At 54.2% G+C, this 26,770-nt stretch overlaps 1 protein-coding gene across 1 annotated transcript; it reads right to left on the bottom strand.

The window, feature by feature from the left end:
* Positions 1-7,734: 7,734 nt before the first annotated feature.
* On the bottom strand, positions 7,735-26,539 carry SYT3 (synaptotagmin 3). Its single transcript, XM_075537055.1, has 8 exons — positions 26,392-26,539; positions 23,298-23,838; positions 19,225-19,609; positions 18,535-18,753; positions 13,119-13,239; positions 12,511-12,682; positions 12,285-12,417; positions 7,735-7,797 (listed from the first exon to the last, which is right to left on the bottom strand). Exons 1-8 carry the CDS (start codon positions 26,537-26,539, stop codon positions 7,735-7,737), a joined length of 1,782 nt encoding a protein of 593 aa, XP_075393170.1.
* Between the last annotated feature and the right edge of the window lie 231 nt (positions 26,540-26,770).

The following is a 26,770-nucleotide window of genomic DNA, read 5'->3' as shown; positions in this document are numbered from 1 at the left end:
GTCTGCAGTTCAAAACCACCAGCTACTCTGCGGAAGATGCCCTGGACTTTCTACTCCTGTCTACAGTTTCAGCCTTGGAAACTCGAATGAGGCAGTTTATCGACTCTGTCCTGGAGGGTTGCTATGAGTCGGCATGGACTCCGTGGCTGTTAGTTTTTCAATTTGAGGGACCTTTTACTACCTCTTGTGTGTCAGTTTATCATACTGCGGTGGTGTATGTGTTGTTGTCATGCTGGAAGGTAGGTCACAGGTGTTTTCGAGTACCAGCAGGGTCACCCAGAGTGAACAGGTTTCAGTGGAGCTTCCAGACTAGGAAAAGATGACGAGCCTTTGGGATCTTCATCCTTTGTTGATGGGGCAGGACTCCAGGTGAGAAGGAACAGCTGCAGAATTCTACTAATAATTGGAACTTGGAACGTACACAGTATGAATCTAGGAACATTGGAAGTTATCAATCTCGGAACATTGGACGTTATCAAAAATGAAATTGGAACTCATAAAAAACAATACCCTATTTTTTTTAATTTTTAAAAACTGAAAAACAAACCCAAAAATCTATGGAAAAAAATAAAATGAAAAGGCAATGAAAAAAAGAAGATGGATACCTGTGGCAGTTACATAATCTGGTGTCAACTTGAGACTATTAAGAGGGAAAGGGTGGAGTTTAGCCTGTCAATCAGGTTGCAGCTTGATGACCCCATTAAGAGGCACTAACGAGATAAATAGCTCGCTGGAGTTCAGACACAGATTCTCCAGAAAGACATTCCTGTTGACAAGACACATGGAGCTCTGCTCATGGCAGCCAGAGCCTTGCAGCCAGAAGAGCCACGCTGAGATGCTTCCACCACCACTGGATCCACAAGACTTTCCACCCCCTGCCCTGTGAGCTTCCTGCGCTTGGTGTCATTGTTGCATGAGTCTGAAGAAGAATTTCCAGATTGGTATCAGACATACGGGCTAATATTGGACTTATGGACTTGATCTGGAATGTTTTCTTAAGATATAATTACTCTTTTACATAAAGTTCTTTCTTTAACACAAATGAGTGTCTCGGGATTTGTTTCTCTAGTCAACCCGGACTACCACAATGACCCTGCACCAAGCTTCATGTCCTTGTCTAGAGACTGGTCCCTACTAATTGCATAATACTGCAACACCATTCCTCCTGATTGTGTCATCCATGGCACAGTAAACCATAGGATGTTCTGATTCAAAATGACCACTACCAGTCCATGCCGGCTCAATACGTCTAGGGTATTGTGTTAGTCTGGGTAGACTAGAGAAACAAATCCAGAGACATTCATATGTGTATAAGAAAGAGCTTTAAATACAGAAGCAATTGAATATTGAGAAAACATCCCAGCCCAGTCCAGATCAAGCCAATAAGTCCAATAGTAGCCCATATGTCTGATACCAGTCTATAAAGTCCTCCTCAGACTCACAAAACACATACAATGACGCCGAATGCAGGAAGATCACAGGCCAGTGGGTGGAAAGTCTTGTGGATCCAGTGGTGGTGGAAGCATCTCAGTGCTGGCAAGGGTCTCCACATGGCTCCTCCAGCTCAGGACATTAGCATAATTCCATGTGTCTTGTCAGCTGCAATGTCTCCCAGGGAGTCAGCAGAGAGAGTGTGTCTCCCACCTCCAAGGAGGAAGACAGGAGTTCCCAGAATCCTCAGGAGAAGGCAATGCCTACACAGGGGCCTCATTGGCTATGACCTGATTGACAGGCTAGACTCCACCCCTTCACTCTGAATCCTCTCAAATTGACCATAGATTATATCACTACCGCGGTCATTAAAAACGAGGAAGACCCCTACAATGGATTGACACAGTGGCAGCAGCCACGGGCTTAACCCAACCATCACAAGGGTGGTACAGGGCCAGGCATTGCTTCCTTCTGATGGCACTTAATGGCCATCTTTCTGCGAGCAGGTGATCATGTCTTCCTCCCACAGAGCCACTGGGGTGGGCTTGAGCCTGCCGACTTTTCAGTCCCAAGTCGAGCACTTCCCTGTTGCACCGCAGGGGGAGCCCAGGCTCAGAACAGGATAAAATGAGGTTCTAGGTTGGAGTCAATCATAGTTCTTTTGGATTTGGGTAACCAAGTCCCACCAGCTGGGTGGCTCCCAACAAGAGAAGTCTCACCACTGGGGGATCCAGGAGCTCAGATCAGGCTATTGATCACATCCATTCCATTTGAGGGCTCTGAGAAACTAAGCAGCTCTATTGCCCCTCGCCAAGCTTTTGGGGCATCCTGGCCATTTTGAGGGTCCCTGGGTGGTGCAGAGGGTTTAGTGCTCAACTACCGGGTGGAAGGTTGGTGGTTCAAACTCAGCCAGGGGTGCCTTGGAAGATGGACCTGGCCATCTATTTCCGAAAGGTCTCACTCCCTGCCATCCAGGCGATGGTGACCCTATAGGGCAGAGAAGAGCCGTTTCTGTGGGTTACTGAGACTGTAACTGTTTACAGGAGCAGAGCGCCTCATCTTTCTCCCAAGGAGCGGCTGGTGGTTTTGAACAGCTAACCTTGTGGTGACCTTGACAATAAATACAAAACCCACGACACCTCAAGGTTTTTTGGTGAAACCCGAATTTTCACATTTGGATGGTCAGGAGCTATAACCAGAACAGGATGAGTTGTGGGTCAAAGTCTTGGGATGGGAGACTCAGAAGCAGCATCGTGGGCCCTTCCAGGAGGCTGATTCCGGAGTTGGATTCATGGGAAACAGAGCTCAGGGGGCGGTGTCAGGTAAGCATTGGACTACAGACCACAAGATCAACCCCACCTGCAGCTTCAAGGGAGAAAGATGAGGCTACGTGCACACCTTGACAATCTTGGGAACCCCACATAGGGTCATCATGAGCTGGATAAAAACAACCAGCTTGTGGTTGATTTTTGGTTGGATGGAGACCGACACACACTCAAGGCAGCACAGCCGGCCGCCATCCTTGAGCCAGGCACCGTTGTCTCTCACTCAGCTGGCAAGAGATTTAGTTGCTAGGCAACTGATGCCCTGAAAAATTAAAAACACTCTAAGAACTTTAACTCACTGCCAAAGAGTTGATTCCGGCTCACAGAGACCTTCCAGGACAGAGCAGAGCAGCTCCCTAGGGTGTCTGAGACTGTAGATCTGGAGGGGAAGAGCCTGCCTCATCTTCCTAAGTGGGTTGAGCCGCTGACCTTACCCCACGGTGCCACCAGGATGCCTTTTGCTGCTCCAAGAGGAAGCTTGCGTTTCCAGCAGGGCTGCAACCCATCATTTTCCATGTCCGACTTATTTTTTCAGTTCATCTTTTTTTTTAAAACCACTTAGACCTATCCTGGCCTGGAGGAACCCCAGTGATTACTAATCGGGCCGATGACTGAGCAGCTGGGAGAAAAATGAGATTTTCTGTTCTCTTAACAGATGTACCGTCTCAACCCCCCCTTGGGGCAATTCCACTCTGTCCTACAGGGTCGCCGTGGCAGTGACATCATCTCCTGTCAACTTGAGCAAAGGGGTGGAGTCCTGCCTGTCCATCAGTGAGGCCTCTGAGTGGGCATGGCCTTCTCCTGAGGATTCTAGGAACTCCCGGCAGGCAGGACAAACACTTTCTTCGCCTTCCCTTTTCTGCTGTGGAGAAGCTCAGAGAGCTGGAGGAGCCACGTGGGGACCCGCGCCAGTGATGAGATGCTACCACTGCCACTGGATCCACAAGACCTCCTACCCACTGGCCTGTGATCTTCCTGCACTCGGCGTCATGGTATGCACTGTGTGAGTCTAAAGAGGAATGTATGGACTAGTATCATACATATGGGCTACTATCGGACTTATGGACTCGATCTGGACCGGCCTGGGATGTTTTCTCAATAGATGATTGTTCTTTGATATAAAACTCTGTCTTATACACATACGAGTGTCCTTGCTTTTGTTTCTCTAGTCAACCTGGACTAACACAGTCGCTATGCAACGGCATCTACTCTGTGACTGCGAGTTTGGATTTTCCCTTCTCAGCTGCTTCCTCGGCCAAGACTGAACCTGGCTGGACCGGCTCGGCTCAAAACCCTGGTTCCGACACAGCGTCTGGGTCTCATGAAGGACACGGGCTGCGGATGGAGTGTGCTTATGCTGGCATCAAGAGGAGCAGCGATGTGTACGCGCGTGCATGCATGCGCACGCGAGAAGAACGCACTCACTGTCAGCCAGACGAGGTCTGTGCTGGAGCAATTCCACTCTACAACACACGGGCATGCCACCAGTAGAAATCTTCAGCACCCCCGGGCACATGGATGGGGAGGCACAGAGGAACTTGACCTCGCTCCCTTGGAATGGACCCACTCTTGGAGAAAGCAGCTCCTGCTTTGGTGCAGTTCCATCAATTCCAGCCCAGCGACCCTGTCCTCAGCAGGACACATGGCCCCGTCCGGTGCCACCCTCACCACTGTCCCTATCTCAGAACCCATCAGGGGCAGCCACTTTGTCAGTCCAAGGGCCTTCCTCTGTATCTTTTGTGGGGCCTCTACCAAGCATGACGTCCTTCCCCAAGGACTGGGCCCGACTGAAAGAGCCCAGGTGGCGGAGTGGGTGGCTGTGTTGGGCTGCTAACCTCAAAGCCAACAGATCGAAACCCGTAGGCACTCTGCTGGAGAAAGATGAGGCTGTCTACTCCCATAAAGACTGCACAGTGACCTATAGATCCCTGCGATTCAGAACCGGCTAGATGGTGCTGAGCCTGCTCCCGGCGCTGCCCCACCCCCTCTCTCCTGATAACATGTCCAAAGTGTGTGGGGTGATTTCCAGCACTCCCCTCCCTGTTTGTTGGAGTTGTGGTTCACACCCCCATGATAAAGGCTAGGAATGGCAGGTGCTCCTGTTTCTGAGAGCCAGTTCTGGCAAATGAAGGGGGGGGGGGGGCGCGCTTCTGCTCCCTTTGGATGTGAGCAGACGGGGAAGACAGCCTGGCGTGAGAACATCATGTAGACAATTTGTACTCTCTGGAGGGAGGCAAAACACACCTCATAGGCACTCGAGCCAGTGCCCACCATGGCTGAGAAGCTGAGCCAAATGTCTGTCTTTGAAAGATCTGTCGTGGGAGGGGGAGTGGGGATCTCTAGCATGTAAGCTCTTTTGGCTACGGATGCTGTTATTTGTAGCGGAAGGCTACAGATGCTGCATGATAAGCCAGGGTCCCAAGGGCTCATCTTGTTACCATTGCAGACTTGCCTGAGAACAAAGTCGGAGGGAGGGAAGCAGGAAGGAGAGCATCTCTTGAACACCTTGATCCAGCCATGCCTGAGGTCCACCATGCTCACACAGACTCTCTACTGCTTGTGGCTGGCGGCCACCTGGGTTGAGTTTGGGTCTCCCATGGACTCAGAAATTGTATCAGTGCATCTAATTTATAGGAGCTGTGGGGGGCAAGGTGGTGGATGCATTCGGCTGCTACCTTGGAGGTTAGCAGTTAAAATCTACCAGCCGCTCCAAAGGAGAAGAATGAGGCTCCCTGCTCCCTGGAAGATGTACAGTCCTCACAAGCAAACGGCATACACACACATATGTGTATATATACATATATATGTTAAATTCTAGAGGGGGGGGTCCAGATTTCTTCCCCATCAGACCTAAAGGGAAGAAAAGTAAAAGTCAAAAAGACTTGGATTCTTTGACGGCACACAAGTTGCTTTAAAAAGGGGGTGGGCGTTGGGGGAGGGAGCTCTAGAATTAATTGTGCTTGCACAACTCGTTTTAAAGGCACTTTAACCATGGGGGAGGGGGATGTTCTAAAAGTGATGTATTGATGACCCTACAGTTCTCCTTGATATGACTGAGCGATTGAACGATTGAATTGTATGATACGTTCACTACGTGCCAACATAACTGTTGGGGAAAGGAAAGAACCTACAAGGTGCCCCCCGAGTGAGAATCCACTCCACCGCACCACCTCGATCCCACCTTCTCTGCAGTGTCCTTTCTAAGCACTGTGACGCCTACAGACCGAGGGTGCTGTCCAAGTTAACCCAGCCAGCAAAGACCAGAGTCCCTAGTCTGGGCGCTGAGCCCAAGGGTTCCCCAGCTTCTGGGCCCGTGGAGCAGACTGAGTGCTGGGCGGAGAGAGACCCACGGGTGTTTATTCTGGCATCGATAGCAGCAGCAGTGGAGAGGAACGGCCAGACGCGGGGGGTGTTGGACAGAAGGGTGGATGTGGGACACATGTGTGTGGGTGGGAGGGGACCACGGAGGAATGGCCTGTTGACATTCACAGCGAGAACGGGGTTCAGGACACTACGTCTTGGACACACAGCAAAGGGACAAATAGACAGACAGTAGGGGTTTTTGGGGGGGGGCAGGGGTCCCCCATACATGCATGGCTCCTCGCCTTGAGGGGGAGCCCCAGGGAAAGGAAGACAAAACACAGTGGAGACGGAATGCCCCCCACCCCCACTGCCCTGAAACAGGGCTCTGGACCCGCCTGCCTCCCGCTCCGGCATCTCTGGGGCTGGAGAGATGGGCAGGTCCGGGGCTGCCCTGCACCACGCAGCTCGGACGTTATGGCTTCGAGGAGATGGTTCCCGGTCCGGGCAGGAAGGGATGGGGTCCTGAGGGGGCCTGGTCCAATGCCTGGGCCGGGGTCAGACCTGTGGGATGGGGTGGGGAAGGGTTTGTGGAGAGGGCACCTGGGGCCCAGGGGCTGTGCACTTCCATCCCCACCCCATTCCCCTGATGCCTCCTCCCTCATACCAGGAGTCCTGACCCCCAGCCCTCCTCCCTCAGACCAGGAGTCCTGACCCCCAGCCCTCCTCCCTCAGACCAGGAGTCCTGACCCCCAGCCCTCCTCCCTCAGACCAGGAGTCCTGACCCCCAGCCCTCCTCCTCCCTCAGACCAGGAGTCCTGACTCCCAGCCCTCCTCCTCCCTCAGACCAGGAGTACTGACCCCCAACCCTCCTCCCTCAGATCAGGAGTCCTGACCCCCAGCCCCTCCCTCAGACCAGAAGTCCTGACCCCCAGCCCTCCTCCTCCCTCAGACCAGGAGTCCTGACCCCCAACCCTCCTCCCTCAGACCAGGAGTCCTGACCCCCAGCCCCTCCCTCAGACCAGAAGTCCTGACCCCCAGCCCTCCTCCTCCTTCAGACCAGGAGTCCTGACCCCCCAGCCCCTCCTTCTCCCTCAGACCAGGAGTCCTGACCCCCCAGCCCCTCCTCCTCCCTCAGACCAGGAGTCCTGACCCCCAACCCTCCTCCCTCAGACCAGGAGTCCTGACCCCCAGCCCTCCTCCTCCCTCAGACCAGGAGTCCTGAACCCCAGCCCTCCTCCTCCTTCAGACCAGGAGTCCTGACCCCCAGCCCTCCTCCTCTCTCAGACCAGGAGTCCTGACCCCCAGCCATCCTCCCTCAGACCAGGAGTCCTGACCCCCAGCCCTCCTCCTCCTTCAGACCAGGAGTCCTGACCCCAAGCCCTCCTCCTCCCTCAGACCAGGAGTCCTGACCCCCAGCCCTCCTCCTCCCTCAGACCAGGAGTCCTGACCCCCAGCCCTCCTCCCTCAGACCAGGTGACCAGACCCCCAGCCCTCCTCCCTCAGACCAGGAGTCCTGACCCCCAGCCCTCCTCCTCCCTCAGACCAGGAGTCCTGACCCCCAGCCCTCCTCCCTCAGACCAGGAGTCCTGACCCCCAGCCCTCCTCCTGCCTCAGATCAGGAGTCCTGACCCCCAGCCCTCCTCCCTGGCTTCCTCCGCACTCTGCCGCTCACCCCTCACTCTGAGCTCTCCTTCTCGGACAGTCCTTTGCCTTTTGTGAAGCTTGTTAGAGTCTTCTCCTGAAGAGGGAAAGGCAGAGGTTGGGGACAGGGGGCATGGGAAGCAGGGGCAGCAGGCCATGACTGCTACACAGCCCTCCCGTGTCCTGGCACACTGGTGCTCTCCCCTCAGTCCCATTCTACAGGCTGGGAGACCACGCCAGAGGCCCCCAAGGCCCTGGTGTGTGGACAGGACAAGCTGAACTTGCTGGGCCTGGGACTCTGACCAGGGGACACTGTAAGGGGGTGGGGGTGCCGAGGAGGCTGGTACAGGGCAAGGGAAGGCCGGCTCTGGGGCCCCTGAAATTCTGGATCAGTGCCAGGCCTGGGTTTGAAGGCTCTCAGTGTCCAGCAGGGGGCCTGAACCATGGTGGGTAGAAGAGAAAACTGGAATGAATGAATGAATGAATGAATGAATGAATGGGGTCAGGAAATGGAGTTGATTCAGATTCATAGTCACCCTAAGGAACCGGGTAGATGTGTCCTCGAGGGTCTCCAAGGCTGACAGAAGCAGAGTGCCTACCTGTGTGGTGGGTGCCTGGCGGTTTCGAACCACTGGCCTTACAGTTTAGCAGCCAAGTGCTTAACCCATGCATCACCTGAGTTCTTTAACCAGGGCACAGTAAAGCACTGATGAAACACACAATATTCCTCTGCTTCCTTCAGGCTTCCCCACCACCCCACCCCATCCCCACTATTATGAGCCCAGTCCTGCCTTTCAGTTCTGGCTAGAGTAGAGCCTGTAAACTGGTACAGGTAATTGCTCACGACACATGGAATCCAGATCAGATAACCCCCCCCCCCCCAGGAACCAAAATGGGAATATCGACACCGGGAGGGTAGGGTATGGGGGGAGAAAAAGGGGAACCGATGGCAATGATTGACACATAGCCCTCCCGCCCCTTGAGGGGGATGGACAACAGAAATGTGGATGAAGGGAGACAGTGGTCGATGTAAGCTATGAAAAAAATTATAAATTATAATTTATCAAGGGCTCATGGGGGAGGGAAGAGAGAGGAACTGATACCAAGGGTTCAAATACTAAGTGAATGTTTAGAAAATGGTGATGGCCACATACGTCCAAATAGGCTTGATACAACTGATGTGTGGATTGTTGTAAGAGCTGTACGAGACCCCAATAAAATGATCTTACAAAAAAGAAAATGACATCGCTCCCAAACACAAAAACCCAGCCCCTCCTTAGAGTTCATTCTGACTCGTGCTTTTGCAGTCGTGTTCTGACTCCTGTGCCGTACAATAAATTAAACAAAAACACCTCACAACCGCTGAGTGGATGCCGACTCATAGTGACTCTGTATGATAGGGTAGAACTGTCCCTGTGAGTTACCGAGACCGTAACTTTTTAACGGGACTCGGAAGCCTCGTCTTTCTGCCGAAAAGCACCTGGTGGTTTTGAGCTGCTGACCTTGTGGTTAGAAGCTCAACAGGGAGCCACTATACCTCCCGGGCTCCGGGTCTATGGGCAGTAGCCGGAAACACTGCCCAGTGCCTCGTCATCCTCACAATTGTTAAGTGTGAGCTCACTGTCTCCATCCATCTCCTTGAAGGGCTTCCTCTTTTCAGCGGCCCATTGACTTCACCAAACATGATGTCCTTCTCCAGGGACTGGTCTCTCCTGACAACACGTGCAAAGTACGCGAGATGAAGTCTTCTTGTCATACCTGCTTCTATGGAGCATTCTGGCTGTACTTCTCCCAAGACAGATGTGCTCGTTCAGGTCTTTCCCCCTGGGTAAGTAGTGCATGCCGCCCTGGTGTGCCGGCAGGGGCCCACCAGTCTTTTCCCAACCACTGTGCTGCTGCTGCTGCTGCTTCTGCTTCTTCTTCTTCTTCTTCTTCTTCTTCTGCTGCTGCTTCTGCTTCTTCTTCTTCTTCTTCTTCTTCTTCTTCTCCTCCTCCTCCTCCTCCTCCTCCTCTTCTTCCTCCTCCTCCTCTTCCTCCTCCTCCTCCTCCTCTTCCTCCTCCTCCTCCCCCCCTCCTCCTCCTCTTCCTCCTCCTCCTCCTCCCCCCTCCTCCTCCTCCTCCTCCCCCCCCCTCCTCCTCCTCCCCCCCCTCCTCCTCCTCCTTCTTCTTCTAAGAAATTGAATTTCATTCCATCTCTTCTCTCTGATTACAGGAGCTTCTAATGTGGTCCGTTTCAAAGGAGTTGACAGTTCTTCTGGTCTCTGGGTGGTGAAGCTCTGCCGTTTCCTGTGAGCCATGAATTAGTCCGTTGGACTAATTCTATCTCCACGTGCCTTTGATTTTCATGCAGATGGGAGAGACAATGGGTGCACCTTACATGGCTGCACTTGATTCTGTAAGGCCTCAGTCGATCCTCACCAAGATGGGATGTAGATCAGCTTATGGATTATCTTACGCCACTTAACCTTGGTGGCCTGCAGGTTCACAGACCTCAAGGCGGTCATTTCTCCTTCTGAGAGCAGATCACTAAAACTTTCTCCCAAGGAATTCTTGTATGGGTTCAAACCAGAAACCTTGCAGTGAACAATAGAGAATTTCACCTGTGCAACACTTGAGCGAGCACTTCACAGCCCAAACTAGGATGAGGCCAGTCTGGCATCTACCCTCAGTGTGTCCTAACGGGGCACCGTGATCTCAGTGGCCCAGAGAAATTGTAGTTCGGTGAAATCTCTATAGCATAGCAACTCCTTGGTCCAGGATGGACACCATTTTAAATCAAGGGTCAGCCCAGGTTGTTTATTGGAAACCTTGCGGGTTTGCGAGGCTGTCAATCATGAGGGGAGCAGACAGCCTCATCTTTCTTTCTGGGAGCAGCCAGTGGGTTGGAACTAGCCACCTTGTAGTTAACAAAGTGTCACCCACGACGCCACCAGGGTTTGATGGCATGAGGTTGATTAACTGGTAAGGGCATATCCTGGAGTGAAATACCATTACCTCACTGGTGTGCTGTAGTACCTCATCTGTATGTTATATCAGCTCACCTGTATGCTATATTACCTCACCTGTATGCTGCCTTACCTGTATGCTATATTACCTCACCTGTAGGCTGTATTTCCTTACCTGTATGCTATATTACCTCATCTGTATGCTGTATTACCTCTCCTTCATGCTCTATTACCTCATCTGTATATTGTATTACCTCACCTGTATGCTATATTGCCTCACCTGTATGCTGCATTACCTCACCTGCATGCTATATTATCTCATCTGTATTACCTCACTTACATGCTCTCTCACTCATATGCTACATTACCTCACCTATAAGATATATTATCTCATTTGCACATTGTATTATCTTACCTGTATGTTATATTACCTCACCTGTACACTATATTATCTCACCTGTATGCTATATCACCTAATTTGTATGCTATATTATCTCACCTGTATGCTATATGACCACATCTGTAAGCTCTATTATCTCACCTGTACACTGTATTGCCTCACCTTCATGCTATATTATCTCACCTGTACACTGTATTATCTTACCTGCACACTATATTACCTCACCTGCCCACTATATTATCTCACCTGTATATTACCTCACCTGTACACTACATATCTCATTTGTGCATTATATTATCTAACCTGTATGCTGTATTATTTCACCTATGCTGTAGTACCTTGCCTGTAATGCTATATTAGGCAGCCAGGTATATTAGGTATATTACCTCACCCTATGCTATATTACCTCACAGGTAGATGCTATTTTACCTCACTGGTAGATGTTCTATTACTTCACCTGTATAGACCTTGCAGGTACATACTCACTGCCTCACTGGTAGATGCTCTATTACCTCACCTGTATAGACCTCACAGGTACATACTCATCACCTCACTGGTAGATGCTCTATTACTTCACTTGTATAGACCTCGCAGGTAGATGCTCTATTACCTCACAGGTAGATGTTCTACTACCTCACCTGTAGGCTGTATAGACCTCGCAGGTAGATGCTCTATTACCTCACCTGTATAGACCTCCACAGTAGATGCTCTATTATCTCACAGGTAGATGTTCTACTACCTCACCTGTAGGTTGTATAAACCTCGCAGGTAGATGCAATATTACCTCACTGGTAGCTGCTCTATTACCTCACCTGTATAGACCTCGCAGGTAGATGCTATACCACCTCACTGGTATATTATTAACCAACTGTCAACCCTCCCATTGATCCTCACTAATGGCGGCCCCAGGTGTTGTGAGCTGAGCAAGGTTCTCCCAGCTGTCATCTTGTGGGAAAATGACTGCCAGGCCTTTCTCCCGTGGACTACTAAGCTTTACATAGTGACAACGCGAACGCATATGCACCACCCGGGGGGCTGTGGAGTCCATTAGCAGCCCCGCTTCCCATCTGCAGAGGACAGCGGGAGCATGGCGTGGTTGAGCGCGGATTCCCACTGCAGCTCTTAGCCCCTGGGCCCATAGAGACAGGTGGGCGTCGTGCATGGAGCATGGCGGACGAAGAAGTGGGCAGGTGAACGCAGGGGCGCGAGGTCCAGGGGAGGGCGGTGAGGGTCACTCACCTCCACCAACTGGTGCCAGTGTTCCACGGGCTTGCGGGGGTTGGCCAGCATCTCTGCCCAGTGCTCGCGCCCGTGAGGGTCCGCGGCCTCCGGCCCCACGCGGCACACGCCGATCACTTCGTTGTGGCCGATGCTGGGGGACCGAGGGTAGGGAGTTAGCGGCGGGTTGGGGCCAAGCACCCCTCCCGATGACCACCCTCTCCCCTCCCTGCTTGCAACCCCTTACCAATCATAGTCCACCACAGCGATGCTGAGCCCCACGTTCTCCACGCTCTCGGGGGCCACGTCGAACACCAGCGCCTCGTTGTACGTGGGGTTCAGCGTGTTCTTCTTGATGGAGGTTTTCCGCTTCTTCAGGCGCCGCCCCTCGCTGATCAGAGAGGCTTTCACGTAGGGGTCTGGGGGCGGGGACAGACCGCTGAGCCTGCCCAGCCCTCTGCCTGCCCTCAGACCAGGAGTCCTGACCCCCCCACTTCTCCTCCCTCAGACCAGGAGTCCTGACCCCCAGCCCTCCTCCTCCCTCAGACCAGGAGTCCTGACCACCAGCTCTCCTCTCTCAGACCAGGAGTCCTGACCCTCAGCCCTCCTCCTCCCTCAGACCAGGAGTCCTGACCCCCAGCCCTCCTCTCTCAGACCAGGAGTCCTGACCCCCAGCCCTCCTCCCTCAGACCAGGAGTCCTGACCCCCAGCCCTCCTCCCTCAGACCAGGAGTCCTGACCCCCAGCCCCTCCTCCCTGAGACCATAAGTTCAGGCCCCACACCTCCTCCCTTAGACTGAGTTGTCTGTGTGGGTATAGGGGGGTGGGAGGGGAAGGGGATAGTGCCCATGCCCACCTGAGAAGCCGGTGAGGTCCATTGCTTTGAGGTTAGAGGCTTTGATGATGGTCACGGTGAGGCGCCCGGCCGTGGGGAGGTAGCAGAGGGAGAAGTTGAGCTCTCCAAGGTCTGCCTTTTCCTGCAGTGGATGGAAGAGGAGGTGGCTCCATGCAGTGTCTCAGCCCTTCCACCCCCCCACCCCCCCACAGCACTCCAGAGCCCCAGGTTCCCCTTGAAGACCCTCAGTGCTTAGACTTCCAATCCACTTAGCAGTCTGACTCTGGGCCCCGGATGGGGGACACCCCCCACCTCACTAACACACAGACACAGCTGCCTACTTCCACTGGCCTGCCTGCCCTGGGGGACTGGCCATCAAAGCCTATTTGTTCTGTAGGGAGAGGGGAAGTCTGTGTGGGGGGAGGAAGGGGGAGCCAACACACACACAGTGAGAAACAGGCTGAGACAGAGACTAACACACCGAGACAGACCCCTTTAGGAAGATCCCTCCCTCCACCTCACCCCGCCCCAGATACAGTCCAGGAGGGCCAGAGGGAGACAGAGACCCTGAGAGAGGGATACAGAAGTGCAGAGGGAAGGGAAGAGAGGCCTAAAAGCGGGGGTGGGGGTGGGGGGAGTCAGAGAACCATAGAAAGACAGATAAAGAAACAGAGAGAACTGCACAAAGACACAGAAGGGGGGGGGGCAGACCCAAAGAGAGAAGGGGACAGAGAACCATAGGGGAACAGAGACCCAGAGAGATACAGAAACAGAGAGAGAATTGGACCAAGACCTAGAGGTGGGGGCGATCCAGAGGGGGCCAGAGATCTAGAGGGAGAGAGACAGATGAAGCCCAAAGAGAGAAGGGGACGGAGATCCAGAGGGGGCCTGGTCTGGGCCCCTGTGGGCCACTGCTCTGAGCCAGCCCCACACTCTACCCTCACAGTTGGTCCTTCTTTCTTGACTCCTCCCCATCCTGCAAAGCTCAGCTCCCCAAGCCCCTCTTCCCAGCAGTCCCCCTAAGGACCCTGCCCACCAGAGATGTCTCTGGCACGCTGCTCTCTGCCTGCGATCTACTGCTGGACGTCCTGGATCAAGGACTCAAGGGTCACACCAATTTTGAAAAAATAAAAACAAAAAACCCCAACAAGGTAGTTGAAGGAATGAGGGAAGACCGAGTGACAAGGATGCGATAAAAACAAATCCATGCCCTCGAGTCCAGCCTGCCTCGTGGTAACCCCATGGGTAAAGCGTGCATCACAGGGCTTTCTTAGAAAGGTGTCCTGGTAGAGCTGGGGGCTGAGTGCGGGGCTGGCGGGGTTGGGGGTGGGTTGCTAATCGTGAGGTTGGTGGTTCAAACCCACCACCTGCTTCTTGATGGAAACCCTCTCGAGGGGCAGTATGAGCTAGAATTGACTTGATGGTAGTGGGTTTGGGAAAAAAGAAAGAGAGAGAGAGAGAGAGAGAGAGAGAGAGAGAGAGAGAGAGAGAGAGAAAGAAAGAAAGAAAGAAACTTTCATAGAAGCGAGACTCTTCTACAGCCACACTGGGCAGGCTTGGATGGCCAATCTTTGGGTTGATCTAAGGTGACTGCAAACCAAGCCCCCCTCATGAAGATGAGGGGTAGAAAAGGAGAATCCAAGCGGCCACCTAGCTCAGAAACAACAAAACCCACATGGAAGAAGCACACCAGCCTGCATGATCATGAGGTGCCGAAGGGATCAGTTATCAGGCATCAAAGAACAAAAAAAACATACCATCGTGTGCTCACTTCCCTGAAGACAAATGGGTGCATAAGCAAATGTGGTGAAGAAAGCTGATGGTGCCTGGCTATCAAAAGAGATAGCATCTGGGGTCTTAAAGGCTTGAAGGTAAACAAGCGGCCATCTAGCTCAGAGGCAACAAAGCCCACATGGAAGAAGCACACCAGCCTGTGTGACCACGAGCTGCTGAAGGGATCAGGTATCATCAGAACAAAAAATCATATCATTTGTGAATGAGGGGGAGTGTGGAGTGGAGACCCAAAGCCCATTGGACAATTGGACATCTCCTTACAGAAGGGTCATGGGGAGGACACAAGCCAGACAGGGTGCAATGTAGCAATGATGAAACATAACTTTCCTCTACTTCCTAAATGCTCCTCCCCCATCATGATCCCAATTCTACCTTACAAATCCGGCTAGACCAGAGGATGTACACTGCTACAGATAGGAACGGGAAACACAGGGAATCCAGGGCAGATGATCGCTTCAGGACCAGTTGTGAGAGTGGCAATACCATGAGAGTGGAGGGAGGGCGGGGTGGAAAGAGGGAAGCGATTACAAGGATCTACATATAACCTCCTCCCTGGGGGACGGACAACAGGAAAGTGGGTGAAGGGAGATGTCAGACAGTGCAAGATATAACAAAATAATAATTTATAAATTATCAAGGGTTCATGAGTGAGGGGGGAGCAGGGAGAAAGGGGAAAACAAGGAGCTGATGCCAGGGGCTTAAGTGGAGAGCAAATGTTTTGAGAATGATGAGGGCAATGAATGTACAAATGTGCTTTACACAATTGATGTGTGTATGGATTGTGGTGGGAGTTGTATGAGCCCCTAATAAAATGATTTTTAAAACAAGAAAATGAGAATCCAGAGAGACACAGAGGAGTCAAAAGTGGAAGCCGAGAGGGCCCCACAGGGACGGGGTGCTTTGCTGGGACCATTCATTAACTCTGTTGAGGGAGTCTAGGAACTAGGCACTGGTTTCTCAGGGATGGGTTTTGGGGGGACTGAACAAGGGTGGGGCAAAACCCCTGTGAAGGTGGCCAATGGAAGGGGCTGAGGTCTCAGGTTCATAACACAAGTGGGGAAACTGAGGCTGGCCTTGGTGGTCCAGCGGGCAGCTGTAACCCTCTCCTGATAAATGGACAGGGCTCACTTACTCTCCTCTTCCTCCCCCACCCTCTCACATACATTGAGATCGATACCCAGCCTGAAAGAAAGTTGGAATGATGGGCGTTCTGCAGCTGGGTGCAGGGGGCAGGATACCCCATGAGAATCTGTGAGCTGGGCTGGGGGTGCACTTGGGTGTGCAGAATTGAGGTGCTGGAAGTCAGAGGACATACGAAATGGAAGGGGCTGGTGGCAATGCTGGAGCTTGGGGTCCGGTAGTCTGGGCGCCTGGGGAATTTTGGGGGCGTGTCAGAGCATTGGGCATCCCAGTATGTCTGAGGCCTGTGAGGTCAGGTTATTAGGATTTGGGTGGGGGCAGCAAAGATGCAATGAGTTTGGATGGATGTTGGAGGTCAGGAGCCTGACCGTTTAAGCTCAGAGGCTGGGGGTTCCAGAAAGAAGTCAGGTGTTGGAAAGTCTTGGATGGAAGGAGGAAGAACCACAACCCTAAGAAATCGAAGGGGCTGGGGGTGGGAGGGGGTCAGAAAGCAGAAGTCAGAGGTGGAGGCAGGGAGTTGAGATCGGAGGCAGTCAGCCGGTGGGCAGGCGGTTGCCAGTAAGCCCAACCACAATCGATGCACAGGGAAAGCAGCAGTCGAGAGGTCAAACGACTGCGTTGCATTTGGGTGAATTGGCCTCACGAGACCGCATTAAAGCGTGGGGAAAGCAAGCCTGTTCCTTTGAGGACTAAGGGGCGCCTGACCGAATCCTGGTTATTTCCAATCGCCGCCAACGCGTGTGCCAGTTGGACATTGCCTATGGAAACCCCAAAAAGAATCGGTGCGGTAGAATCGTGGCTCTGGAGAAGAACATGGCAAGTGCCAGGAACTGCCAAGCGAACAAACCGGGCTTGGAAGAAGTATGGCCAGAAGGTTCCTTCAAGGAAAGGATGCCGAGACTTGGTCTCACATACGTTACACAGGTTGTCAGGAGAGACCAGTCCCCGGAGAGGGACATCAGAGGAAGGCCCGCAAGGAGCTGGGCTGACGCCATGGCTGCATCCAGGGGCTCAAACCGAAGAACAATTGTGGGGTGGGTGCAGGAAGAGGCTGGGGTCTGTGGAGCTGCTGTGAGTCGGAACTGATTCAATGACACCTGACAACAAGGATGACAACAACAAACAACACTGTCTACTGGAGACTCTATACGACAGGGTAGAACTGGCCCCATGGGTTTCCGAGACTGTCAATCTGCCCGGAGCAGGCAGCCTCATCTTTCTCCCTCGGAGCAGCTGCTGGGTTTGAACTGCTAACCCCAAGGTGAGCAACCCGACACGGAACCCACGTTCCACCAGGAGTCCCCTGGTCGGCAGTGAAAAAACTCCCTGCCGTGCAGTTGACGGCAGCAACCCCGAAGGACGGAGCCAAACTGCCTTCATGGGTTGTCAAGCCTGTCGCTCTGGGTGGGGAGTACACAGCCTCATCTTTCTCCTGAGGAGCGGCTGGCGGTTTTGAACTGCCGACCCTGAGGTGTGCCACCCAACTCTTCCCAGGCACACCACGGGGAGTTCCTTTATCGGAAGTCCCCAAACCCCAAATCCCCTGCCATCGGGTCACTCTGACACATGACAACCTGACAGGGCAGGTAGAGCAGCCCCCTGTGGGTTTCCGACACTGCAGCTATTTACGGGAAGAACATCCTCTCCCTTCTCCCACGCAGCGGCTGATGATCTCAAACCGCGAACCTTGGGGTTGGCAGCCCAGCGTGTCACCACCTCTAAGCCACCTGGACTCCTTATCAGAAGTCGAAGGGAGTTAAAAAAAATTAATTAAATTTAAAAAATTTTTAAATACCAAACAGACCTGCTGCCCTCCAAGGTCGACTCACGGTGACGCCCCCCCCCCCCCATGGGCAACAGTGTGGCACTTGCTCCATAGGCTGTTCTTGGCTGTCAGCTTTACGCAGGCAGATAGATCATCAGGCCTCTCTTCTTGGGGTGCCGCTGGGTGGGTTTGAGCCATCAACCTTTAGGTGAGCGGCCAAACATCAAGCGTTTGTGTCCACCCAGGGACCTCAGAAGGGGGTGGCTAAGGCATTGTGCTGACATTTATCACGGGGGACATGGGCACGGCACCCTATGACCTCATTACCTATTCTGGTGTGGATGCCGACAATATGACTGTCTCAATAAACAACCTGCAATACCAAACTCACTGCCATCGAGTCGATTGTGACTCAGAGGGACCTATGGGACAGGGGAAAACTGCCCCTCCCCGTGGGTTTCTGGGACTGTCAGTCTTTGCTGGACCACACAGCCTCATTTTGCTTCCACGGAACAGCAGGGGTTTCGAACTGCTGAGCTCAGGGTTAGCAGCGCCGTGGTTCGTAACCCACTAGATCACCAGGGATCCCTGTTGTCTCCACGAGGTCAGTGTTTAAAAGGGAAAAGGACTCTGGGGGACCTGCAGTTAGAAGGTTATGAAATAGGGGGTGGGGGTGGGGGCTTCAAGCCAAGGAGTTCCGGCTCCCGCTCAAGGGCCGGTAGGACTGTGGGCACTGACCGAGCCGCCCTCCACGATGTCCCTCCACAGCGGGCGGTCGGGGGGCTGCTCGGCCAGCTCCAGGAGGTTGTCCAGCACCACCTGGCCGATGAGGTCGTGCCGCGAGAAGCGGTCAAAGTCATAGACGCTGAAGTGGAGCTTGCGCTGCGCCAGCTCGGCCAGGGGCACCGAGAACTGGAAGGTCTCGTTGAACACGGGGTTGAGGGTCTTCCTGTGCACCTGGCAGGGTGGAGAGGGGCGGACGCTATGCCCACCGGCCCTTCTCTGTCAGACCCAGGAGTCTCAGAACCCTCCTCCCTCTGACCCAGGAGTCCTGACCCCCAGCCCTCCTCCCTCAGACCAGGAGTCCTGACCCCCAGCCCTCCTCCTCCCTCAGACCAGGAGTCCTGACCTCCAGCCCTCCTCCCTCAGACCAGGAGTCCTGACCCCCAGCCCTCCTCCCTCAGACCAGGAGTCCTGACCCCCAGCCCTCCTCCCTCAGACCAGGAGTCCTGACCCCCAGCCCTCCTTCCTCAGACCTGGACTCCAGCCCCTCCTCCCTCAGCCCAGGGTTCCTAAGCCTAAGCCCCTTATTTCTTCTGACCCAGGGGTCCTGACCCTAAGCCCCCTCTTCCATCTGACCCTGGAGTCCTGCTCCCCTGCCCTCAGGGAAGCCCCCACCCACAGCTGCTCGCTCCCCACGGCCCAGACCTTGGTCTGAAACTTCTTCTTGCGGTCGGGCAGTAGGTAGATCTTGACGTAGGGGTCGGAGAAGCCGTTGGAGTCTTTGGCGGGGAGGTCAAGGGCCTGCAGGATGCGCACCACCAGCTGGTCCGAGCCATAGAGGTAGCGCAGTGCGAAGCTGATGCGGCCGCAAGGCGCGCCCGTCTCGCCGGAGCCGGGCGCCCCGGAGGCGCCCCTGCGGCCGCCCGGCCCAGCGCCCTGGTACAGCTCGGGCTTGATCTGCCCGATCAGCTTGGCTTTTTCCTCGCCGCCTGGCAGGGGCACAGGCAGGGCTGGCGGCCGCTCCTCGCTGCCCGGGTCCGGCTGCGGAGTCAGTGTCTGCTGGGTGAGAGGCCGAGGCAGGGCCGGGTACCTGCGGGGGGGGGGGGGGGGGGGGGAGGGGTGGTTCAGGGAGGTGTGTATTGGGAGACAGAAGTTGCGTTAGCGCCCCGCCTTCTTCCCCAACTTCCCCGCGCACTCACTGAGCGACTTCAAACCAACCATTTGCCCTTTCTGAGCCGTTTCCCCATCAGCAGGCAGGAAAGGATGCGCCCCTGCAGAGTCATCCTCCTGGACTCAAACTGTTGACCCCACACAGCACCAATTAAAAACCAAACCAAACCCACTGCCATGGAGTTGATTCTGACTCTTAGTGACTCCCTCTCTATACAGGGTTTCCAAGGCTGTAATTCTTTCACCAATGCAGACCCTCTCACCTTTCTCCCTCGCAGAGGCTGGTGGGCTAGAACCGTTGACCTTACGGTTAGCAGCCCGGATGTGTAACCCACTCCTTACACAGCATAGACCATGTACGCTTTCTGAAATCTCTTCAGCTCTCCTCCTCCTTTCTGTCTCTACAGCCCTGGGCCCAGCTCAGGCCTCAGCCTCACCCACGTGTGACCTTGCTTTCCCCCTGGCCTAGAATTTCCCTCTTCCATCCATCCTTTCTTTCTTCTTCACACATGAACCCTGGTGGCATAGTGGTGACCTGTTGGGCTGCTAGCTGCAAGGCCGGTAGTTCAAAACCACCAGCAGCTCTGTGGGAGATAGCTGAGGCTCTCTATGCCCAAAATGCAAGTGGGATTAGCCCCTGGTGAATCCCCTCTGGTCACGGCCCAGGGTTGTGAATCGCCTTGCTCACAAGCAGGATGCGTTAGAAGTGGATTGTTGCAGATGCAGGAAGGCTAAATTTAGTGCTCGGTCATTTGATCTCCCTTAGGATCCATTTAAATCTGTTCCGGTTTTTAATATTCTCTGCTTTCTTTTCGATTACGGTTTTGATCTGTTTGACCTTGTTATGCTTGTTAGTTTGGGTTTGTTTGTTCGCGTGTTGGTTGGGTTTTGAATGTTTTTCTGTATAGGAAATCCAGCATAGGTAAATCAACAGAGACAGTAACTGGATCCATGCTTCCTTGGGGGTGTGGCAGGGGAGGTGCCGGGCTGGGGAGCTAATCCCGATGAGTACAACAACCAAGAAACTGTTCTAAAACTGTGCTGGTGATTGGACAACTCTCTGGCTCTGACTGAACTACTGAATTGTAGATGGGCAGATGTCAGTAAAAGTGTTGAAAATAAAATAATAGAAAATAAAATAAATAAAAGAGACATCCATTGGGGCAGTTGGCAGTGAATCGGGCTTGGTCCTTCTTTCTCAAGGAGCCCTGGGGGCACAGGGAGGTAAAGTCATGGGTGGCCAACGAAAAAGAAGGCAGTTTGAACCCACTAGCTGCTCCAAGGGAGAAAGAGGAGGCCGGCTGCCCCGGTAACGGTGGACAGTCATGGAAATGCGAGTCCCAGTCTCCCAGAGTCAGAAAGAGCCTGATGGCAATGGTTTAAAAAATTTTTTTTGACTGTTTATGGAAGCAGGTAGGTTTGAACTGCTGACTTGTGGGCTAGCAGCAGAGCATTTTAGCCACTGTACCACCAGAGCTTTCCCCCAAATCCACCAAGAAAGAAAAAGAAAACCTAGACCCACTGCCATCGAGTCTATTCTGACTCCAAGTGACCGATGGCTTTATCCTAGTGACCTACCTAGGGTCCCCCTCTCCCTCTTCCTCCCGCCTCAAGAAGACACTTTCTAACACCCTGAAGATTTACAGGTGACCACCTGGCCAGACTCCCAGGCAGCATCTTCACCTCTTCCCTCCCTGGTCTGCCCACACACAGACCCCTGCCCCTCTCCTGACTGTCCCTCCCACCTCTCTCCCCACAGCCGCTGCACGGTCTCTCTCCCTCTGGGGGCCATCTCTCCTGGGGCCTCATACCCGGCACTGACTCCATCCTGCCCTGATCACAACCCTTCCATGGCTCCCCAGTACCCTCAGGATGAACCCCGGCTCTTGAGTCCAGCGCTCAGGGCTCTTCATGGTCTGTAAAACTCCCCCCCCCCCCCATCCCCATTCACAGTCTCATCTCCTAAAGTGCTCTTTTCAAACTTACTCTTGAGTCCTACTAACGACGGTTCCCAGAATGCACTGTGCTCTCCTTTGCACGATTGCACCCTCCTGTCTGGAACTCCCAGCTCTCCCCTCTGCCCAGGCTGAACATGGGCTTACACATGCACCACTGACATGGTGCACCTCTGGGCCTGGTTAACTTCCTTTCCCTATGGGTCTCAGCAGAGACACCGCCATGGGCAGGCAGCCCCAGCCCCTTCCCACCAGAGACGGTTGCCTCCTGGAGGATCCTCCCTCCGCTGGCATCTGCAGCTTTGACCTGGTCTGAGGAGATCGGCAGACCACCCACCTCCTTGGACAGTGAGCAACAACATCCAGGCGGTGACGGTCGTGGCGCTGTTTCCTAGGTCACACAGCTCGGGCTTCATGCCAGACCAGACCAACTCTAACTCTCAACTACCCTGAAGTTCATGCCCACTCATAGCAACCCTGCAGGGCAGGGTAGAACTGCCCCTGTAACTTTTTACATGAATAGAAAGCCTCTTCTTTCTCCCGTGGAGCAGCTGGGTTTTTTTCCAACGGCCCAGTGCATAACCAGGACTCCCAACCAAACCAAACCAGGGCCAAAATACCCAACCACTTTCTATGGAGTGGATGTCACAACCTCACAGTGACCCCTTTTGTGCAGGGCTGTGACATCTGGGAGGCCAAGTGCCAGGCCTTTCTTCTGAGGTACCTCTGGCTGGGTTTCCACCGCCAGCCTGCCACCTAACCATTTGTGGGGACCCAGGGATCCCCTCCTCCCCTTGTGCCTGTGTGTCATCAAATTCAACCCCAGACCAAATTCACTGCCACTGAGTTCATGCCCCTCGAGAGGACCCAGTAGGACAGGGTAGGACTGCCCCTGTGGGTTTACGAGGCTGTCAGTCTTTATGAGGGCCGACAGCCCCATCTTTCTCCCTTGGAGCGGTGGGTGGGTTCGAAGTGCTAAGCTTGCTGACTAGGGTTCCTTAGGGGAGCGTAGTGTTAGCAAAGCTTCCCTATGGGAAACCAAAAGGTGCACGTGATCCCCCAGGTAGCGGTCTCTGGCCACATCTGCTTTCTTGGGGGAGGTCTGGAACCCAGGACATGCACAGGGAGAATGGGAATCATGAACAGGGCCACGGCTCCTGGGAGGAATTGTCTCCATGCCCCAGGGACTCAGAGGTTCAAGCCTCATCCCACCTCCAAATCCTGGAGTCTGAACCCCCAGGCTCTTCCTTCTTGAGACTCTGAAGCCCTGAACCCCACTTCCCTCCTCCTTCAGACCCAGGAGTCTTGAGCCCAGCCTTCCTCCTCCCTTAGACCCTGAAGTTCAGGCCCCCAGCCTCCTTCAAACTCAGGTATCCAGACCCCTCACCTCTGGTTATTCTGAAACCCTAGGGCTGCCTCGGAGACACCAGCCACCCCTCTAGCGCTCTCCCTGGGGTGGCCAGATGGGGAAATGGGACATAGAGAAAGAGTAAGTGTTCGGAGTGGACCCCCAACCCCCCAACAGCCAAGTGCACACCCCAAGTCCCATCCTGTCCAAGACTCCGTTTGGAGAGTCGCAGATGGGGCAACGGGCGCAGAGGAAGAGCAAGCGTTCAGAGTAGACCCCCAACCACCGCCCATCTTCCCTCGCACCTGGTGGTGGTGGGTGCCAGGCTGGTGACCTGCTGATGAGACTGGGCGCTCGGCAAGCCCCCGCCGCTCGGGGGCAGCAGGAGCAACCCGGAGCCGGCGCCGCCCTCCGAGGGCAACTCCGGGGACGTCTGGCTCGGTTTGACTCCCGCAGCCACCGCGGCCGCCGCGGCCGCAGCCGCCTCCGGGTAGGTGTCCATGTCCAGGTAGGAGGGCTCCGGGGGGTCTGAGCCTCCCAGGCCGCCGGGCTCCAGCAGCTCAGCGAAGGGCGGGTGGTGGGCCGTGTGGGCGTGGTGATGGGGGCCGCCCAGCAGAGGATGGCCACCGAGGGCAGCCCCCAGGTGGTGCCCGCCGCCGCCTCCGACCAAGCCTGCCAGCCCGACCCCGGGCCCGAGGTCTTTGCGCAGGGGGCCGCCGCCCACAGCGGAGCCTCCCTTGTCCCGCCAGGGCACCCAGCATAACTTCCACGACACGAAGAGGGAGACTCCCAGGAGGACGATGCCACAGAAGGTCACGATGACGGACAGCAGGCTCACCGAGATGTCTGGAGAGGGCAGAGGTCAGGGGTTAGGAGTGGGGCAGAGGTCACTTCGGAGAGCCTCACCCTTAGGGTTTGTCCTAAGCAAGTTGTGCCTGCGTCTTCACTTAAACGCCATGACCCCAAGAACCGCAAACTCAAACTCTTCTCTGGGGTCAATGTCCACTCAATAGCGCCCCTATAGGGACAGGGTAGAACTGACCCTGTGGGTTTCTGAGATTTAACTATTTAGTAGAAAGCCCATCTTTCTTCTGAGGCGTGCCTGGTGGTTTAGAACTGCCGACCTTAAGGTCAGCAGTCCAATTTGTAACCTACGGCCCCAACGCTCCTGTGATCGTTACAAGACACCTGCCCAAAGTCACACTGCCAGTGAGCAGAGGAGCTGGGACTCGAACCTGGTCTGCGTGGCAAAATAGAGTACACCGTCTTAACCATTGAGCTATTTATAACACCTCAGTGCTTCCCCAAGAGATGCCCATTCCATTACGAATCTTCATTTGAAAGATAGAAAATAAATCCTTCAGTCGCTCCAGTGCCCCTGGGGATTCCTGAGGCTGTAACTATTCGCAGAAGCAAGGAGTCTCCCTCCTCCTTCTCCCTTGGACTGCCCGGTGGATTAAAACCCCCAATCTTGTAGTTAGCGGCCCAACACTTAATCCACCGTGCCACCAGATCTCCTGGAGGATCACATTAAATAAAACAAACATCCTGCTCCTAGTGACTCTGTAGGACAGGGTAGAGCCGCCTCTGTGCATTTCCGGGGCTGACATTCTTACTCTTTATGGGAGTGGAAAGCCTACTCTTTCTCCTTCAGAGCTGCTGGTGGGTTTGAACTACCAGCCCTGTGGATCACAGCCCAATGTGTAACCACTACACCACCAGGGCTCGAGGCTGACATTCTTGATGAGCGTAGAAAGGCCTGTCTTCCCCCCCTTCCCCCCGGAAAGAGCAGGTCTAAGTGTTAACCGTGTGTGATGTGTGGCAGTCTTTGGGTTACAGGCAGCAGTCTGACTATTGAAGAGGCTGGAGACTAAGCTCAGCCGGGTGGGTGGTCCGCCAAGCCTATGTGACTAACCCCAGTCCGGAGACTTGAGTGGCACTGCTCTCCTGGGCGGGGACAACTGGAACGTCGCACCTGGTCTCCCCTGGACCCTGCCCCATGCACCTCTTTGCTTTGCTGCTTTAATCTGTATCCTTTCTCTCTCATCAATCAGAACTGTGACGATCATTTTCAGTCAGCCCCCTTAAGGAGAGCCCTGGTGACACTGTGGACCAGGCGCCGTGCTGCTCAACCCACAAGGTCAGCCATTCAGACCCACCGACCACCTTTGTCCTTTTAATTCTTTAGCCCCATTTTCTATATGAGGAAACTGAGGTGCCAAAGAGGAATCGCTTGCTTAAGACCATCGAGTTAGCAAGCAGGGGAGGTGGGATTTGAACTCAAGTACTCCGTGCCCCCTGGGTCTGGACTTTTAGCCACTAGGCTGCAAAAATGGAGCTGAATAGGGATGTTTAATGGGGGGGAGGAAGCAGGGGGTACTCACTGCAGGGAGGCAAATCCCCCGAGTCTCAGAGAAGAAACTAGTCACAGGGCTGATAGTCAATATGAGCCATGACCTCATCTACCCTGAGACCAGAAGAACTAGATAGTGACTGGCCATCACTGCCTACTGCTCTGGCCAGGGCCACCCTAGAATGGGAGGGGGGCGAGTAAGCAGCAGAACAGACTCTCAAACTCTTTGAAAAGTCCAGGCTTCCCAGGCCAGTGGCGACTGAAGGGGTCCCGAGATGACCACCCTGAGATGTGTTTCCAATCTTGAACAATCTTGAAACCACCTCAAGGTCACCTTTTAGTGGAGGTCAAATAAGGACACACATTCGACACACACACGGTGCTCCCGAGAAAACTATATAGAGGAGACCCAGGAGCGCAGTGGGTTGCATACACATTGAGCTGTCAACCTTCAGGCCAGCAGTTCAAAACCACCGGCCACTCCTCGAGAGAAAGATGAGGCTGTCCACGCCCACAAAGAGTTACAGTCTCGGAAACCACCTTTTCCCAGAGGGTCTCTATGAGTTGGCATCGACTGATGGGAGTGAAGTTTGCTTTGAGATGAGGAGACCAGAGTTCAACCCTGCCTCTAAAGCCAAGAGGAGAAGATGGGGGGCAAAGGGGACACACAGGGAAACCAGAGCACCGGATGGGGAACAACTGGGACATGACAGTGAACTGCTGACATGCTGTGAAGAATCTAACACACACCAATGGACCACTGGTTCACTGACCGTCGAACAAGAATCTGGTGTGTGTGCCGTGTAAACGCTCACCAGAAGCTCACTAAAAATAAAACACCATCAGAAGAGAAGATCAAGGGCACAAGGAACCAGCAGCGGGCAGGATGGAGGCAAGCCTTTGAGAGGGACTACAGGCTCCCGTGGGGCCAGACAGCTGAGCTGGCCCTTCTCTGATTCCCTGGAGACTATGGGTTCCTGGAAACCGAAGAGAGCAGGGGGGCTGGCTGGGACGGCCGGGGGCGGCAGGTGGGGGAGTGTTCTGACCTGTATCTGGGCCTCGGGGGTAGCCTCGGATCCTCAGGTCCAACTCCTGGCACCTGTCACTGGTTTCCGCGTCTCGGACCCGTGCACAGAGCTCCGAGACCAGGATGAGTGCCCGGCGGCAGAGGTCATCCTCGTAGTCTCCCGACATGATGACCGGTGGGTCCTGTACTGGGAAGGGCCGGGGCAGGGGTGGGTGCCGACGGGGAGTTGGGTGGGGGTGGAGAGACCAGGGGTGGAATGAGAGAGGTAGGGGGAAAGAAAGGTAAGGGGACACAGATTAGGGACAGGTGGGGAAATCAGGGATGAATGGACGAGGTGACGGACGTTCAAGGAAGAAGGACAAAGACAGAGAAATTAAGGATGGGTAGACAAGGAGAGA

Source organism: Tenrec ecaudatus, chromosome 18, assembly GCF_050624435.1.
Source record: "Tenrec ecaudatus isolate mTenEca1 chromosome 18, mTenEca1.hap1, whole genome shotgun sequence".
In the NCBI taxonomy this organism is placed as follows: domain Eukaryota; kingdom Metazoa; phylum Chordata; class Mammalia; order Afrosoricida; family Tenrecidae; genus Tenrec; species Tenrec ecaudatus.
Note: the sequence above shows the minus strand (reverse complement) of the source record. Positions and strands in the feature narration are given on the sequence as shown.

Excerpts from the sequence above, each read along its gene's own strand:
- SYT3 (XM_075537055.1), bottom strand. The coding sequence starts at position 26,539 with ATGTCGGGAGACTACGAGGATGACCTCTGCCGCCGGGCACTCATCCTG. Across the intron at positions 12,683-13,118 it reads GGACCTCACCGGCTTCTCAG|ACCCCTACGTGAAAGCCTCT; the intron begins GTGGGCATGGGC and ends CCCCGCCCCCAG. Across the intron at positions 12,418-12,510 it reads GCTGTGGTGGACTATGATTG|CATCGGCCACAACGAAGTGA; the intron begins GTAAGGGGTTGC and ends TCGGTCCCCCAG.